Source organism: Idiotropiscis lumnitzeri, chromosome 19, assembly GCF_059441095.1.
Source record: "Idiotropiscis lumnitzeri isolate Australia: NSW breed Sydney's pygmy pipehorse chromosome 19, RoL_Ilum_1.0, whole genome shotgun sequence".
In the NCBI taxonomy this organism is placed as follows: Eukaryota; Metazoa; Chordata; class Actinopteri; order Syngnathiformes; family Syngnathidae; genus Idiotropiscis; species Idiotropiscis lumnitzeri.
Genome location: NC_142409.1, coordinates 13,013,440 through 13,032,139, shown reverse-complemented (window position 1 = coordinate 13,032,139; position 18,700 = coordinate 13,013,440). Strand labels below are relative to the sequence as shown.

General features: G+C 47.6%; 1 protein-coding gene across 5 annotated transcripts in view; it reads right to left on the bottom strand.

Moving 5' to 3' along the window:
• Window positions 1-18,700, bottom strand: part of LOC148318662 (cadherin-18) — a 102,812-nt gene that overhangs the window by 3,893 nt on the left and 80,219 nt on the right. For all 5 annotated transcript variants that reach the window (XM_088282670.1, XM_088282673.1, XM_088282671.1 and 2 more), the window contains 7 exons: window positions 12,849-13,016; window positions 12,597-12,784; window positions 12,200-12,453; window positions 11,086-11,222; window positions 9,629-9,753; window positions 7,962-8,079; window positions 758-1,009 (listed from right to left, as the gene is read on the bottom strand). In XM_088282670.1, the coding sequence (XP_088138796.1) occupies window positions 758-1,009; window positions 7,962-8,079; window positions 9,629-9,753; window positions 11,086-11,222; window positions 12,200-12,453; window positions 12,597-12,784; window positions 12,849-13,016 (1,242 nt within the window). The remainder of the gene's footprint in view (window positions 1-757; window positions 1,010-7,961; window positions 8,080-9,628; window positions 9,754-11,085; window positions 11,223-12,199; window positions 12,454-12,596; window positions 12,785-12,848; window positions 13,017-18,700) is intronic.

Genomic DNA, 18,700 nt, shown 5'->3' with positions numbered 1-18,700 from the left:
ATTCTGTTTACGGTGCGCGTTGGCGGTTATCGTGAACCAAATGGAGACTGGAGCGATCCCATTAATTATCCGCCGTGTAGCGCAGATGGCATCGGCGCACGCACGCCAGCCGTGCACGGCGTACTTGAAATGTCATGTGGACTCAAGCACGGTCGGGCTGGCCTTTAGCGAGCGGCGCAAAGTCGTCGTGCGAGCCGCCGACCGGACTCGTCTCCTTTGTCCTCCCCTCACGTCGTCCTCTCGCCGCGCCCTTCAAAAGCTCCTCCGGTTCTTTTCCCGCCCGCACTCCGGGCCTCGTTGGCTCTCGCCAGCCTCATTCGGAATCCCACCCGTGTCCTCAAAAGTTTATTCATCTTCCCGTCTTTGTCCCACACGCTGCCGACATCTCCTCCACAATAGACTCCGCCCACCCAAAATCGGACAAAGGGATGACTCACGAGCAGACAAACTCACAAGTTGAAGCACTGATTTCTGTAAAGCGTTACTTGAGCCCACTTTTTCCAGACAAGTAATCAGATTACAGTTCCTCTCGCAATACGAATAGATTTACTTTATCTTGACGTTGACGTCAGTATTTCTGACGGAGTATCTGCTGACTGCAACAATGAAAGTCACTTGTAATCTAATAAAGTAACTTTTAAAAACAAGTAATCAGTAAAGTAACAAAGTTACTTTTTTAAGGCAACGTTGGTCATAAATCCGGCAACCACAGTCCTTCTTCTCAGGTAGGGCGTGCGATTTCTTTTGCGCGACTCACCCAGCAGGATGACGATGCACAACAGGATGGCGATGAGCGCGCCGGTGCTGAGGCCCGCCGAGGACAGGAAGGCCTCGCCTTGGCACATGCGGATCTTGCCGTGGCGTTGGCACGGGCACACGTGCAGCGTGAGAGTGCTGGTGCCGCTCAAGGACGGCTCGCCGCTGTCCCACACCACCACCGGCAGCTCGTACAGCTCCTGCGTCAGGTGGTTGAAGCGCCGTCGCCGGGCCAGGATGCTCGCCGTGCTGTCTGTGGCATCAAAAAAAAAAGAAAAAAAACTCAACTCAACTCCAGTCAACGTTATTCATAGCGCACTTTACAAACAATCACAGCTTCAAAAAAATTCAGAACATCATAAGAGTAAACGCAATCAAAGACTAAAACAATGCCAAGTCTCATGCTGAGTCAAAAAAAAGCAAAGAGCAAAAAATGTGTTTAAAGACCACAGTTGTAACGATGGACAGATAGGCGGCTTGGCTAACGTTGAACCAAAGGGAGGGACTGGCAACGCAAAAAGCAACATCCTCTCGGATGCTCCGCTTAGTCCTCAGTACCTCCGATAGCATCTGGTCCGAAAATGTGGAGGAAGCCAGGAACCTTCCCTTTTGCTCGGTGGAACAAAGTCAGAGATGGTCATCCAAACAGCAGTGAAAGGAAATAGCATGCTTTCTTACGATGGAACCAGACGGCGGCAAATATAAAGAAAAGAGCAGGGGCCCCAAAATTGAACCCTGTGGAACACCATAAAGCAGTTGGGCAAAGTTGGACTCGGAGCAACAAAGGCTAAATAATAAGTCCTTAATCATGCCAACTTGGCGCCACAAACGAGCCAACAGAGTCTGGTGGACGCTGCAGTCAGGTCCAACACAACAAGAGAGTCTTCTTTTTTTTTTTAAATACAGGATTGACCATCTTAAAGACCAAAGCGAGCCATTTGCAGCCTGAATGTGAGTGGAGAGTGAATGCTTGGTTGTCTACGTGACCTGTGATTGGCTGTCGCCCAATGCGAGGCGCGCCAATGAGAAGAAGTATAAAATCAGTCGGAGGGATGCACATTGGCGCCGTGAGTCCGAATTTGCCCACCAATTTCCTGTGAATAATCGCTGTGATGGACAGTGGGAACGAAAACACGCACTTCAAGCTTTATTAAGTCGGACTCGCCGTATCAGCGAATCGGCATGCAGTCGGGTTGGCGGCTGGCTGGTAAGGAGATGGGGGGGGGGAGGATGTGAGTGTGTGCATACAAATAAGACCTGGAAGATGATGTGGACGGCAAACACATCATTGTGGACTATTTTTTTTTGGGGGGGGGATTATTTGTACGATGTTACAGCACATTTTATGATTGATTGAAACAAAGTAGAAGTGATGGGAAGAATTTCACTGAGTCACACCGTAGCTTTGTCTAAAGGAAAAAAGTTTTTTGACGCCATCTTGTGGCATCAATTGGCAATTACTTTTTTTTGTGGGTTCCGCGACATTTTGTCTAGTTTGTTTTTGTGAATAATTGTTGCAAATTATGAATGCCAGCGTTATTGTATAATTATATATCATTTTTTTAAATTCGACGGTCTTTTCATTATTTACGATTGGTTCTGCCGCTGTCCTTCGAAATAAATCTGCGGCAGGGATTGCAAACTCGTTTTAATTCAGGCGCCAATTTCACCCAAATTTGATGCATTTTGTGTTCTGCCCTCATGGGGCTACTTGGACCTCCTGATGGGCTGATTATGGACCGTGGGCCTTATGTTTGGCACCCCTTCTTAATGTGAAACTTGTACTGTGCTTAAAAAAAAAAAAATCAATGTTGTCATTGATTCATCAACTGCAAGTGGACGGTCGACGACAAAACATCTCGAGTCATTCAAGCCGTACTTTGTGGTGGAACAGCCGCGTGCTCGCCCGCGTCGTTTGTTTGCCTTTTTTATGAGCGCATCTTCTCGGCGAGCATAAAAATCAGGCCGCGCACATCCATGAGACCACGAGGGTGGTCGAGGCGCACCCGCCTGTTGATTAACGCGGCGGCGTGACGGCCATCTGTAGTCTTCGCGCTGGCCGTGTGTGATGCAGGTAATCAGCCGGGAGGCCGAGTACGTCCCCGAGAGCGAGTGGAAAGCTCGTTAAAGCATTTCAGCGCGGCGCCATTGCACTTGGATTCCTGCTGCGCGTTTTGAAGCACGACGACAGCATCGTCATTACGACCCGAGCAGCATATTTGCAGTCCACACATGTCCAATTACCGGCTCAACAAAACATCTTATCTGCCTAACGGTGTACACTGAAAGAGAGTGAATGTTTCTGTTCACTGAAAAACGGGCGGCAACTCACGAGCCACAAAAAAATTAATTAATCATAAATCTGCATAAAAAGCATCTTTCTTGTTCTTATCCACTTCCTAGTCAGGAAATGACACATAATACAGCATATTTACTGAAAATACCACGGGTCACCTTGTAGCTCCGCCCCTGATGAGGCCCGAAAACTACATATCGCTGCATCCCATCAGCAACTCAAAGTGGATTCATGAAACTACTTCCCAACTTTTGTTGGGCACATCTGGCAGCCAGAAAGTTCACATCCAAAAGTACGGGACAGTCGCATGAATCTGCAGTCGTGAAATGGCCAGACATGTTTTTCATGGCACGATAACAGCGTGACACTCCACACATGGCAAAGTATTAAAAGAAAAAAAAAAAAAGGCAAAGTGGCAATGAGGGGGTTGAGGTGTGCGAGCGGACTCTCTCTCTCTGGCTGCAGAAGAATGAAAACTGAAGTCTCAGGACACGTTGGCCTGGGAGGGAGCTCACTGAAGTGGACGGAGCACTTTTTTTTTTTTCCCTTCCAGGATGTGCTGAAGCGGACATTAAAGCGCCGCAGGAACACGCCGGCCTCCGCTGTGGGGGGGACGCTTTAGTCGGGAGGATAAAAATATCCCATTTGCTCGGCAGAGACGAATCATATAACAGCTCCGTGCGTTGAACAAATGCCTTGTCGTGAATCAGCATCCACGCCGCTCGCCGACTGGCAAGTTTTTCGGTCCAACTAAAACTTCAAAACGCCGGCATCTCAAAAGCCATGTTTTTCGGTAGGAAAGTAGCACTTTTGATTGTTGTCTTTTAGAATTGAACCGTTTTTTGCTACATTTAGGACTTCCATTCAATGTCCGTTGTGCTGCTCCTTTCGGTGTGTGCGCAACTTGGCCACCGGGGGGCGGTATATGCGGACAAACAAGACGGCTCTAAGTAAGCTGCAGTTTCTTTTTCTTGACTGAGAGAAAAGCCTTCCTTGTCGGGAGGAGTTAAATTTAGCCTGGGTCGTTAGTGGAAGTGATGAAGAGCTGCGAATGTGTTTTTTTTTCAAACAAAATCATCTGCAAGCCATTCATTTTTAACGATATCGTGTTGCGACACACGTCTGGCATCGCGCTTGTCTTTGTCACATGCACTTTGGAAATGAAATGTACTTACATTTTGTCTTGTTCGGTGGCAAAACAACATCCTGCCTGTGACACCCATCGCGACAAACGACGAGCCGCTCTGCTCTCTTTGCACCAATCGGACATTTGAATAATTTATTTATTTTTTCTCCCCCGGGAGTATGAATGACACGAAGGCTAATTAAACGTCCCGCGCATCAACGGCCTTGACGGCTCTTGTGTGCACGCCCGCTGATCAGCCGCAATGTGAGACGGCCTCTTAGTATGCGCGGCGGAAAAGGGGATGGCTCCAGAAATCAATTGATCTATTTATGCAAGGGGGAGGGGGGGGTTGAGGGATGGGGGTGGATTATTCAAAGATCATCTCCCCTTTCGCCGCCTTCTGAAGGGAAATGTCATCGCAGAATGACTGATAAAGAGAACAAAGTAGTGCTTTGGCGGAAACGGGAACGTAACAAAGTGAGCTGCGGTGGCATGAAACAAAGTCCAAAGATTTAATTGGAAACAATTAAAATGTTCAGTTGTTGGCATTCGCCAATGCAGCACTTTTTGTTATTTACTATGTAAATTTGATATAAGTTAAGTAGTTCTTCTTGAAGCAGAGCTATTTTATAACAACTATTTGTACTTTTGCAACCTCTGCTAGTTAGTCACCAAGCACTTAGCTGTAATGGCGCCAGCGTTTGACCCGCGCTCGGCGACGTTTTGTCAGCGCAACGCTGACATTTAAGAGTGACGGACGCCATCACTAATGGGCCCGCTTAAAAGTCAACTTTGCTAAAGTGACTGAAATGAACTGCAGGGAGAAATAATCGCTCACTTTGCTCAAATGCAAAGATATGTGGCCACATTCGTCATTGTTCCGCTGAATTCATATACATACAGTGCCCAACAATCGTCAGTTTCGTCATCATGCCGGTAGAAGATTCCGAAACGACAAGACAAAAAAACAGCGCTTTGCATTCTCGGCATGCGCATCACCAAACTGCGAGCGAATATTGTGACCCATCTGACAGCGTTAAAAGCCTTCCCGCCTCGATCTCGTCCTTGGCCCTCGCTCCCACTTGAATTGAATTCACCCCGTCGTTGGCGTAATCCCGCTGACAGTCGCACAAACAAGCGCGAGCAACGAAAACTCAAAACACCACGTCGGAGTCTCACCAAGCAGAAAGGAGGTCATGAGAGATTTAGCCGTGTGAATGACTGTGAGGGATTTCTTTTTTTTTTCCTCTTTCTTTTATTCCAGTCGCACAACAACAGAGGCTTATTTTTTTTTTTTATTAGGGCCTGCCACTGAGCAGCCGGCCGCCACATAAAAGACGGCACGGCAGTGTGAGAGGCGCTTACTTTAATTACAAGACGGCAGTTGTGGCGGACGTGCCTCATTGTGTGAATCGGGCCGACACGGCAAAGGACTTCTAATCCACGGTGGCGGCGGTGGCGGACCACTCGGAGGCTCAAACGCCGTCTTTTTCATGCCAGTGCGGATGCTGAAGCCGCTTCACGCTCAGAACGCAGCTGGCGTCGGACATCTTTGGACAAAATGCGACTGGCGCCGGTCGGACCTCAGAGAACTTTCGGGACTTGGAATGATTGCTTGGATCAGAACTCCGTCAAAACTGAGGACATGATAGCGGACTTCCTTCGACATCCGTCACACGTCAACTACGGAGACGCTTGGAATCACGATTTGGCGAATGATTAAATGTCAGCAGAGCTTCTTCCACAACCCGGTGATCGAGTTCCGGTCTCCACTCTTGACGACTTCAAACGGGCCGTACAAACCCCGAGACGCAGGTTCTGTGAAGTCGGAATAAGGAAATCCAGGCACGCTTAAACGCACGCAAAAAGTTTTTAGCGGCGCCAAAGATTCGTTCCGCGATTGGTTCATCACACGCACGAGGGCCGATTTGTGGGCCGGCCTTTGTTAATCGAATCCTTTTTGAAAATTTGTCACCCCACCCGCCCCAAAAATGGCTGACAGGCTGCGCCGGAGGGTCAGACCGTTCCACCCTCGGGTCGGACCGCCCACTTCTGCCAGCCGGTTGAATGACCGCTCACGTTCATTTGAAACTCCACCATGGCATCTTTTGCGCACTTCAGCAACTTTCTAACGTTGCCAAGTGGCCGGAGCGAGACCACGCATCCCGAGTCCCTTAATGGAGCCGCCCCGTGGTATGCAGCTGCTTTTATTGGCCGCGGCCTCTTAGTCGTTCTCGGGTTGAGGACAAACAAGTCCAGCCAGGCGAGACATTTATTACCCGGCCCTTCCGATCTGACGCCGTCGCCGTCCCGAGCTGCACATCTTTTGAATTGATTTAGCCGAGAGTGAATGGCAAAGTCATCCGATCTATTTCCGTCCCCCCTTTTTTAGGTGGCGTCACACGAGTAATACGTCCGCCGAGGATTGCGGGACGACACTTTAATGTGACCTTCAACGAAGCATACGGAGGGAGACTTTTTGTCTTCATGTTCTCCAGAGCAACATTTGGCAGCTGAACAAACGTTTGCGAATGCGCTCTTGAACAGGACGAGCACACGAGCGGAGCGCCTGAAAATGGTCACATTTAAAAGTACAAAAATACGGTCGAAATAAAAAAGGAAAATCATTGAATAGTACAGCTGCAATGTAAATAATTTTGAATTTATTTTGTCTTTATAATTGATGTTGATATAATTGAATTAAATCGAGATAAATATTAATAACTATTAGATTTTTGATTAGACTGTTTATAAATGAGTGCAATATTAACAAAGAACAGAAAGAAAAAAATATATATTTTTTTTTGTGACCTGTCACCAAAACACATCTGTCTGTAGGTGAATAATAATAACAAAATAAAAATGAGTGAAATAAATCCAACAACACATCCATCATCAAATGTAAACACGCGACATTCATGAATTTGGCACCCAAAGCGCTTTGGGGTGCGCGTGAGCATGAGCCTCCCCCGATCACCGCAGTCCCACCACAGCGAGGTGTTCGGCAGAGATGGTTGCCATGGCAACACCTTCCGTCAGCTCCACACAAACGTTGCCGCTCGGGGAGAGTAGCAAAGCGAAAGCGCCGCTAATCCATTTGACAACCGCATGCGAGCACGCTACCCGGCTCGTCGCGCCGACTTGGGAGGCAAACAACCGAACCACCTCGTTCCCGCCAGCCGCCCCCTTTTGGTATTTCGTCTCCCAGATGTAAAAAAATAAATAAATAAATAAAAAATCACGTCTGAAAATAACTTTTGTTCTCTTTGCCGAGCAATTGTGCCAATCAATGACTTTGTTTGAGGAGCAATTTCTTTGGGAAAATTAATTAACATTCCGTCATTTAGCCATTAGCATGCCTTGTCCGTCTTTCCTCGAGAACGCAGCGACCATATTTGCTCTCACTGAAGCGATTCCGCTACATGTCTAGCCACGCGAGAGCTATGGAGTCGCAGGCCGACAATTTTTAGGAATGAGGCCGAAGGATCGCAGCCGGACGGGCTGGGTCAAGTGCCCATCTCTGGTTTTCAATGTGAAGAACCCAAAACATTCTTATATTGATACAAAACGAAGGCCTTCCAAATTTCTTGCATTTGTCATTCCGAAGTCCCGAAAACGACCACAACCACGCCAAACAACATGATTTGGATTCGTCGGCTTCCAGATGTCAAGCCATCTTTTTCCCAGCCGGCGTACGAGGGAGCGCCGATGCCGCCAACCCGGAGCGAGGCCGGCAGGAACTCATAAGAAATGCAAAGATAAGCGCCAGCGCGGCTCAATTACCTTCGTTGTCCTTCAGGGTGAAGTTGGGATTAACCGGCATCTGGCTCGGCAGAGCGAAGGAGAAGCGCTGTCCGTTGGCAAAGTCGTCCTTGTCCACGGCGCTGACCGTCTGGATCAGCTGACATTGGGCACACGAGACAAGATCATTAGCTGAAACAATACCAGGAATGGCGCCGGGCGTCGTCCGGCCCGAAGGACTGACGGGGGCTGACTGGAGTTCCTTTTAATTGGCGACCGTGTGGGACGGGTGACAGCCGCCTCGGGAGAAAAACAAGCTGCCAGCAGAGTTTTTTTCTCTTCAAGTGAGAGCTCGCTGATGTTCTTCTGAGCCTCATCTTTGGAAATCTCTCGCTCCACTCCGTCCAATTACGACTTTTACAATCTGTGATTTATGGGCCGACACGGCAAACAAACGCCAGCTTTGGGTCGGCTTTGCTGGCATCCTCGGCAAGTTGCGCCTTTCCAAATTGGACCGAATTTATTTTCTTCAAATGATTCTTCATCTTTTCAGCCATCATCTTTTCTAAAAATGCCAACCAAGAATAAACAAAATGGTCGCTAAATCTTGAGCGGCGGTGGAACCTTTAAGCGTCTCAAATTCCAATTTTGGGACGGTGAACAAACGGCATCTTTTGGTTGGGATCCTTTTCAATTGGATTTAGAAATTTAACGCTCGTAAAATGCAAATGTTTGTTGATTTATTGACAGACAAGGACCATCGTTATGTTGGGTTGACGCTCACAAACAAAGCCCAATTCATCTGTGAAAATGACACCAAAATGAAGAAATGTAGCATGGAATTTTCCTTCATGCTGTTGTCAAGCCAAATTTGCAAAATGTAAAATTTGCAGAATTTCTTCAGTTGAGTTGAGAATGATGAGAATCGTCCGTTATTGGAGGAAAAAAAATGGTGTCTGTCTTGATTTTCAGAAAGGTCCAGAGTGACTCAATACTGCCTCTGCTGGTCGCAGCCATGTAGTGCACTCCCCAAACATTTTTTCTTGACATTTCAGTAAAAGACTTTGGCTCCAAACAAATGCTGCCATGCTCGCATTTCGCCCCCCTTTTTTTTTTTCAAAGCACTTTAGAGTGTTTAACTAATTTACAACGTAATCAGGTTGAGCTGAAGCCGGCTATCTTCTTAATGAACGTTGGCGTGCAAACATACAAAGCGATTGCTGCAGTCGAGCGTCGAGCACAATGACGCACGCTCGCACTTAATCCGCCGTAAAGCCGCCGCCTCATTTAGCGCAAACCTTAATTCAAACTTCTCCCCAACTAGCTTCAAATGATTAGAAATTAGGTTTTCTTATTTTAGTCTTTCTATTCCGGCAGCGAGTCGGCCTCTCAGCCATTTTCGTGTGACTGATTGCTTTCTATCTCCCGAAAAGGAGGCAAAAAAAAAAAAAAAAGAAAAAAATTGCTGCTTAATTCAAACGACTCAAACAGCAGTGAAAGTAAATTGGAAGCAGCTTCAATTGGGAGAATTTGTCATTTCTTCTTTCCATTTTTAATGACAACTGGAAAACAAACAAGTGGCTCATTAGTTGTTGTTTTTACCCTAAAATAAGAACAAAAGGAAAAAAATGACAGTTTTTTTTGCAAAATGCTTCGTGGATGACGCTCAAAAAACGGAGCACGACGACGGTAGTGGCGGCGTCACCCACCATTCCGGCCCTGGTGCTCTCGCAGACGATGACCTCATCGGCGGCGGCGGCCACTTGTGGCGCGTTGTCGTTGACGTCCAGCACCTGCACGGTGACCGGGATGTAACTGAGGAGGCCGGGATTATCTGGCGAAATATCAAAGACAAAAATAAAAAAAAAAAGGTCAGCCGTCTCATCCGTAGTGCAGTGATATTTTTTTTTTTGTCCCTGTAGTGGTAGCTGTTGTGTTCTGAAGACCTCACGCCGACTTTCACTCTCCAGAAAGTAAGCGCTCATTTTCCATTTGGAAACAAAAGGCGGCGGGATATTTCCTAGGTGGCGAAATGTAACTGCCCATCGCCGACCTGAGCCAAAAACGGACAAACGGACAACCAAAGACGTTTTGTCCCATTTTAAATATTCAACGGTGTTCTATAAAGACGTCGGTTGTGCTGAAAAGACGCGTTCGACACTTCATTCATCCCGAGGACTTTTGTCAAAATGTTTTAAATCGAATTGTCCCTGTTAAATGTTTATTGCGAGCAAAGCCAGAGAGTAACAAAACAATTTCCTCGGCAGACAAGAGACAGATTGCTTATAAACTTGTGGAATGAAATCAAATCGAGATTAAATGTGGCTTGACATTTACGCTTCTGACCATGCTTTAAACTCGCATTTAAAAATATTTCGATATTGATTGAGATGTATGCTTTTATTCCGATTAAGAGTTCTGATCGTGTCTTTCATATTGCATTGACTTTTTACTTTTTTCTGCGTGTCACGCCTGCTCTTTGTCATGCCAACATTCAACGTGAAGGACAGAGTGAAGAAAATAACTCGTCGTTTCCTCGTTGTGGTTTTTGGTTCAGCAAATATTTGTCTTAGCGCCTGCCAGAGGTTGTTTGACACATTTTTGGTGCTTTTCACTCATTTTTTTTTTTTTTTGCCTGCCGGTCTTTTATGCGTCACGGCGGGCGTCCTTGCCCATTGAAAGGTTTGCTTTTACTGGCCGGCGGCTTTGAACGGAGGCGCACGGCCGCATGCAAATGAGAGACGGCGGAGATAATGAAGCATTAGCATGCGCTACCTCTGTTGCTTGGCGGGGGATTTGCCTAATTGTGATTACAAATTAGCCAAGTTACCTGATAGCTAAAGTTAGCGGGGGCCTGCTTTCATTTCATTAATTGTTACTGTATGAAAGGACATTGAACAATCGGGACTAATTTGATTTTGCTCGTCAATTAGAAGGAGGAGTGTGCGCCGGGTCGGATTTGAATACACTCTAATCAATATGGAAATGATTGCGCTTATCCTCGGGAAACGCAATTGTAAATTTCACGCTGAAAGCGCCTCACGCTGGCAATATTTACTCACTTTTGTGATGGTATCATCGCGCCGCATCAACACTCGCAACACCGACTGAAAAGAAGCAGAGCGCCGGAATTCGCGACGCAGCCTTTTACTCGCCGGGTACCTACCAACCTCCGAGGCCATCACGGTGATGTTGTGCCAGGCCGTGTCCTCGCGGTCCAGCGGCTGCGTGGTCCGGATCATGCCGCTGATCTCGTCCATGCGAAAGTAGATCGGCTCCGACTCCTTTTTGTCCACGTAATACCTGAACACATCACTCGGTCATGAAAACTCGGCTCGACTCCGCCATCTTGACGGTGTCGAAAAAAACGCAAAAGCGCCGCTTTGATGCCGAGTATCATGCGTCACGCTCTTTGACAGGATGCCAAAGTAATTGGAGGCTATCTCAGGGTGTGACACTTTAGCACGCCGTCTTGATTGGTACACCAGTGGGGTGATAGAAAAAGGTCGACTCTAGAAGACCAAGATAGACGCACCGGAACACCCGTCCTAGTTGGGAGATGGCAAATAGAACTCGAACAACGTAACGTCAGACTTTGACGACATCAACATGGCGGACAAGAACAAAGACTCCTCAGTCGCCTGTTGTTCCTAAAAAGCACGCTTCCCCGAAAGGCTGCAAAGTGATCCAAAAAAAAAAAAAAGCGACAGAATCTCGTCAAAGAGTAGCGGCGGCGGCGGCGGCACGTCATCTCATTAGCACCTTGACGTTGTCGCTCGATGCTGCGGGCGGAACGCACGCACGAGTGTCACAGAACGAGATACCTGTGCATAGCAAAAAACCTCCGACGAGTCCGCCGCCTCGGGCCGCGAGCTGTCTTTTCCATTTGCGCCGACTCCCAAACTGGAGTTTAGAGCGCATACAAATGCGCTAAGCAGTTGTAGCGCCTCCGGTTCTTTCGACCGGGAAACAAAGAAATCATTCACGGAAATATTCATGGGAAAGAAGAGGAAGACGTGAAGTGCAAGTCTTGCACATCATCATGGAAAAAGTCGTGGCTTGGATGAAGGATATCCACATCGCCTGAGATCCGTCAGGATAACATTTCAGGATTAGGGATTCTCAGGGTTGGGGTTCGGGTTCTGGATGGGTCAAATCAGAGTCAGGGATTCCCAAAGAGTTTCTCTCGAGCTCTGAAGCGATATTGAAGGGCGCAAGGGATCAAATGACTGCGCAAGATGGCCTCGCTTCCGACACGTCCAAAATACGGAAAGTCTTACCTGACGGGGCTGTTCCTGCCGTCGGGGTCCCGAGCCGTGACGGCGCCCACCTCCGTGCCGCCGGGCGAGTTCTCGTAGACGTCCATGATGTAATAATCCAACGAGAAGACGGGAGCTTCGTCCACGTCCCCAACGGTGATTTTTAGCGTGGCCGTGTCCTTGAAGGAGCCCAGGTAGGAAAAACGAGGATCCGCGTGGGTGTTGGTGCCCTCGATGTGGAGCGTGTACGTCTTCTTCCGCTCGTAGTTCAGCGGCTGTCGGGGAAAGATTGAAGTCTGAAGAAGAATTTCCAGCGCGCTACCGCGACCAACATTTTTTTTTTTTCATGGAAAGTCAGATTTTGAGGGATGGAACCATATAAGCCGCCCCAAGTGCAATGGCCAGCTCGACGGTTTACCTTTCTGAGGGTGACGATTCCCTCTTTGGTGTCCTTGTCCGTGACGATGGAAAACATGTTGGCCCCTTCCGAGTTAATGATGCTGTACTTGATGTCGGCGTTGACGCCCAAGTCGTCGTCGTTGGCTTTAATCTTCCCCACCGGCTTCCCAACTTGAGCCGACTCCGGGACGTACTGCTGGTAATTTTCTGCGGGTGAAAATCGGATGTGGCAACGAGAACTTCCCCAGCGGGCCGATTTGGGACGACGTACTTTGCGGGAACTTTGGCGGGTTGTCGTTGACGTCGGTCAGCGTGACGTTGATGACGGTGGATCCGGAGAGGCCGCCGACTTGGCCCGCCATGTCTTTGGCTTGGATGACCACGATGTAATGTTCCCGGGCTTCCCGGTCCATGTTGGCTAAGGCGGTCCTGATGGTCCCTGCGACAAAAGACAATTTCGGAGGACCGCGTTGGTGAATATGTAAATGGAGAGCATATTGGAATCAAGATTGTGACTCCGAGCTGCCAATTTTTTTCAAAAGGGAGCCATCCTGATCCGGATGTCACTCATCCTCGGAATGTGATGGGCATCCCTCGAAACCAATATCCATACAAATGGAATTGAAATGCGGTTTTTATTTTAGCATTCCAGTCGTGTCACCTTGCAGCTCACATTTGTGAAGTCGGGCGTTTCACGGCGAGCCTTCACACTTCTTAACAATCGGCATTAAAACGCGAGGAACAAAAAGAAACCGGCCGATCGGTGCAGCGTGCCGCCTTCGTGGTCGCTTCGCTCGTTGTCAAGGCGTTTCCTCGTATTGCTCGACATTCAACGGCAGCTCAGCCTTGAATCAAGGACTTTTTTTTCCTTTTTTAACCTCTGGCTCACATTTAAAGCAACAATAATGTAGGAGAAGACGACTGCGACTTCTTCCAACCGGCACCGAGACGCAAAGTGCAAAGGCAGAACGCGCTTTGATTTACGGGATGCAATAAGTTGGCGCCGCGTGTTGCGTTTGAGGCTTTTGGCGCCAGTCGCAATGAGAGTCTTAATTCACCAGCTCCAGACGTAATAACGTCCTCACACTCGCGCCTCCGTGCCCCGAGCGCTAATTGAGCCAGTTCCCCGCGACAATCGGCAGTCGTCCAACATTTCAACGTTTCTCGTGAACTTGTGAACTCTGGCAATCATTCGCTTGAGCGGGAACGGCGAGGAAATGGCGTGGTGTGGAAGGCCACAAGATGGCGAGAACGCACGCCGCCATTTGACGCTGGTGATAGTTTGACAGGACGCTTTGGACTTCCGGAGGGATTGGCGGCAATTTAACCAATTTGGTTGACCTGGACCTTTTAGTCGATGTCACCACGGGTCAGGTCATTAGGTACGCCTGCTCGCTGCAATGCACGAACAAGAACTTGAAGCGCGGTGATGCAATCCCGCCACTAGATGATCAATTGCTCAAAGATAACTGTTCTATAATAAGATCAGGACAAAGAGGCAACTTGAAGCCTTCCCGGGTTTCTGGTCTAATCCTTTCCGTTCCCGCTATTCATATCAATAAAAGTCTGGACAAGCCTAATTTCCCCTGAACAAAAGTCAGTGAATGAAAGCGCTTTTCACGAGGTGGCAAAGGTCATTTCTCCCTCACTTCCTGCGTCAGGACCCCGCAGATGGAAAGTAATCCCTCTCACATCCGCCCGGGCCGAGTCGTCATTAAAAGTGGGTCAAGGAGGCAGCAGGATGAGGAAGACGCACTCGCAGCGAATCGGCCCGCCCGTCACGGATGAATCGGCACTGACACACCACGTCAATCAACTCAATCATTGACCTCCATCTAGAAAAATATTAGATATAGATATATATTTCTTGCTGCGGTTCACATTGGTACGAGGGTTAACCGTAGCATCAACATACTGATAGAAGTTATTCCAACATTCTTGCAGTGATTATTTCATATATTTGATCATATTTTTCGGACTATAAGGCACAGCCTCAATGAACAGGTCTACTTTTGGAAACGTATTTTCTTATATCTGGCGCGCTGCATAATATGGCACATTGAAGAGAAGCAAACTAAGACAGCAAATAAGTCCATTTCAATTCAACAGGCGCACCTCATTAATCTAATTTCACATTCCATATATGCAACACACTCGTCTGCACTTTGCAGTTTATTTGACTCACTAACGACTGAAACGTCAACATACGCTAAATTATAGCATCCTTGCTTTTCTTTTGATGTTTTTTTTTGTTGTTGTTTTTTTTTTGTGCTTCATCCCGCTGAAGAGCGTGTCATTTACCACATTATGGCCTCCAAAAAGAGCAGCTATTACGTGAGCTCAAAGGACCCTAATTCACTTTTCTCAGCGCCTCTCGTCTTTATTTATTGCGCTCTTCACAACATTATCATCACGGTGTGGCGGTGCACTCCAGAAGTCTGCCGGCCTAATTAACCGGGCACCGAGTGACCTGTGAGCTCAACGTTTCTGCCGCGTCGCTAGTCGGCGGGGGCACTCCACGCTGGAAAAAATGAAACCAACAAACGCACGCTCGCAGTTTTGAATAGAAGCACGCATGACAGAGCAAAACACACCTTTGGTCAGGACATTTTTCATTCACATCAGTGAGGCGACGTGGCCGCAAGCGTGGCCGCAAGCGTGGCCGCAAGCGTGGCCGCAAGCGTGGCCGCAAGCGTGGCCGCAAGCGTGGCCGCAAGCGTGGTCGCAAGCGTGGCCGCAAGCGTGGCCGCAAGCGTGGCCGCAAGCGTGGCCGCAAGCGTGGCCGCAAGCGTGGCCGCAAGCGTGGCCGCAAGCGTGGCCGCAAGCGTGGCCGCAAGCGTGGCCGCAAGCGTGCAAATGGACACGACGAGCGCTAGCGCAAGTCACATGACTTGCTTGCAGCTTAAAAGAAAATGAAAGAGAAACGACCGTAAATCAACACCAGGTGGATGATTTCATTGTGGAATAAATCAAAAGCAAGATTTAGTTTTTTTTTTTTTTATATATTAATCATTAGGCATTTCCGATATTTAATTTAAAACATGCAAGTTATCTTACAGTAAAATTAAATAAAATTCTTTTTTTTTTGGTAGAGCCAACTACTTTTTGGGACAAAGTTTGAGATAGAGCAACCTTGAGAAAACCGCAAACTAGTCGAGTGACACACAAGCTCATTTCCGGCATTAATAAATGAACATGTGTTGACTTCACTTGCGTCACAGCGACCGATTGAAAGAGAAAAGCATTTGCGAGCGCTCGCGACCTTTCCCGCCGCCAAAACGTTCAATTAGCCCGAAGAACGCAATTGCAAAGTTTCCAAAAAAGGAAATGCCAAGAAACAGCATGAAGTCGCGTTTGAGCGCTGAACGGCGCTGAAAGCCTGTTATTAACCAACTCAGAACACGGCGGCGGCGGCGGCGGCGGCAAACGTCCGCTTTCAACCTGATGTTTGCTTCCTTTGCTTTTGGCGAAGAAAGAACGCGTCGCATTTCACTTGGGAGTGGAACTGGACCACAATGCGACTCTTCTACTTTTCGGAAAAAAAAGGTAAGGCCAGCTTTTGCACCCCTGAACTCGCCGTCGGAGCACAATGCCGCCCACAACGTGTGCCGCCCAATCTCCGCCGAGGGCCGTGGGTTAATTCAGAAAATAATTGCCGGCGAGTTGACTTCCTGGAATCGGACCAATTTGACACAGCGAGGTGGTTAACCTTTTGGCCAACCTCCGTGCTCTATTAGCGCTGATAGCATCACGCGATCCACCTCTTTGTCTGGCTGCAAACTTCTGAAGGAGGACAATCTCCTGGGTGAACAAAAAGGATTAGAGGAGATTACCGACACGCCCTTCAATCTCCGTCTTCGGGAATCCCTGCCCGTCCAATTCCGTGTTATCCCCGAGTGTTGCGCTGAAGCGAGATGGCAATCAAACTTCTTTTTTGGCTTTCCCAATCGGAGTGGTTTGACATCCTAAAAAGATTTTTTTTTTTTAAATGGTGTGATTGATGGCATGACAGCTTGAGGCTTTAGGCAAAGTGCAGCAGCCTCCATCTGTGTCAGATCCTTCACTAAACGTGAACGCTGGCAAATCCCAGATCAGCAGAGAAATTAGCCTATTTAGGATGCGGAAGGCCTTGGAGGGGGTTGCTGTTGTGATTCTTCATGAGACAAGGATGAGATCCTGACAAGCCAACAGCTAAAAATGCGCAACGTGATGACCAGTAGCTACAGATGACGAGCTTGCTAGCATTAGCAACATTAGCTCATGCTTATCGGTGGACGGTTGCGTTAAAAGGCGATCTAGAGGATTCTAAAAATTCTGGAAAAATGCAATAAACAATACGATGCATCTGCAACGGCAAGGGTGCCCAAGCCCGTCCTCGAGGGCCGCTACGCAGCTTGTTTTCGATGTCTCCCACCTCCAACACACCTGACCAGGATCCTGATCAGGCTTCTCAGAGCTTGCTGATGATTTGAATCAGGTGTGTTAGAGGATGGAGACATGGAAAGAAACATGCTGGATAGGGGCCCTCGAGGACCCTGCTGAATGGCAAGCAACTGCATCGCCGCCTTTTTAATTCTACGAGGGAAGAGTGAAAAAGCAATCATCTAGTTGCTATTCAGCGTGCCCTTCAAATGAGCGCATGACATATGACACGACGCTGCTATTCATTGAAGAACACGGAGCAACAAAAACGAGTCGTGCTCCGTTCATTAAGGAGTATTTGGTCCGCTGGGAAAAAAAAAAAATCAGAGTGATAACCTTCCAATAATCATTTTTTTTTCAAGGGAAGGCTTGTTTTTTTGTTGTTTTTTGTTGTGTAAGGGCTGAAAAAAAATATTAAAAATTTCTTTCAACAATTAATGAAATGTTTTTTTGAAAATGCTTCATTTTAATTGGTTTTATTCGTTGTAGTATTAGCTTTAGTTTTATTGAAACAATTATTATTTCCGAGTATTAAATTAATTGGAAAAGGCAGAAATGAGAGATATTTTTGTAAAAATATCATTTCAGTTATTTTAATTTTTTTTTAAAAAAGGCATTTTTGTTTCGATTTTATACCTGAAGGAAAATGTCTGTATTTGTTATTTCCTTGGTTTTGGTTGTGAGTGAGCACGAGCGGATGACTTGACTTGCACTCAAGCAACCAAATGCGTCGGAGCTGCCGTGTCACGCGCGCTAAGACTCAACAAAGTGGCATGAGAGCTCCACCTCCTCCTCCGCATCTTCTCCTGCAGCTCCATGCGTGCTAATTTGAGGGATAAGGGTGGATGGCCAGTGGCGAAAACAACAGGCTACTTGTGTAACGGAGCGTGTGTGTGCGTGTGTGTCATGTGCAGCTGGCCTTCCATCGCGTGCCCCGTCTCTCGTACGCCCCGAGCGAGAATTACGGTGCGGACTCAGTCGCTGCGTCGGCACATGCAAACGAGGCATGGAACATGAGAGGTGAGTTTCGGAGCGCACTCAGGTACGTTGGGCCAACTAACTCCGGTTTCATTTTTTATTTTTTTGAAGCCAGCGTGAAGGTTTTAAGGTCGGGTTTTGACATGAGGGTTTCAAACGGGAGTTTGGATTTTCAAATCGAAAAAAGTGTTTGCGTTCCAAACAGGGGTTAAGGTTTTAAATGTCGGTTTCAAACCAGGGCTGAAATTTCAGATTGGAGCTAAAATCAAAAGTGTTTCATTGCGGCTTTGAAGCCAGAGTTGAGCTTTGAAGAGCTAGAGTTTCCGATTAGGGTTTGAAAGTAGGGTTCTAAGCCAGGCTTTGAATTGGAAGCCCGGGTTTCAAGGCTGAGCGCGGCGCTTTCCACGTCTCGGCCTTTTCAGCAGTCGGCGGACATGACAACGATGACAAAGAGGCTGGTGACAATGCGCTTTTCTCATCACAGAAAAGTCGGCCACTTTCAGACGTGATTTACATTTAATCGCTTCTTCTGCACCACAAAAAGATCTTTTTAGGCTCCTGCTGCGACACTTTCCGCCACTTAACAAAAAAAACAGCAGCTTCTGAGGATTTTTTTTTTTTTTTTGCTCTCTGTGGCACTGCAGCAGTTCTCATCCTGAGCTTCTCATTGGCGGCGAGGAACAAAGTACAAATATTTACGTACTCGATGAAAGTCGACTTTAC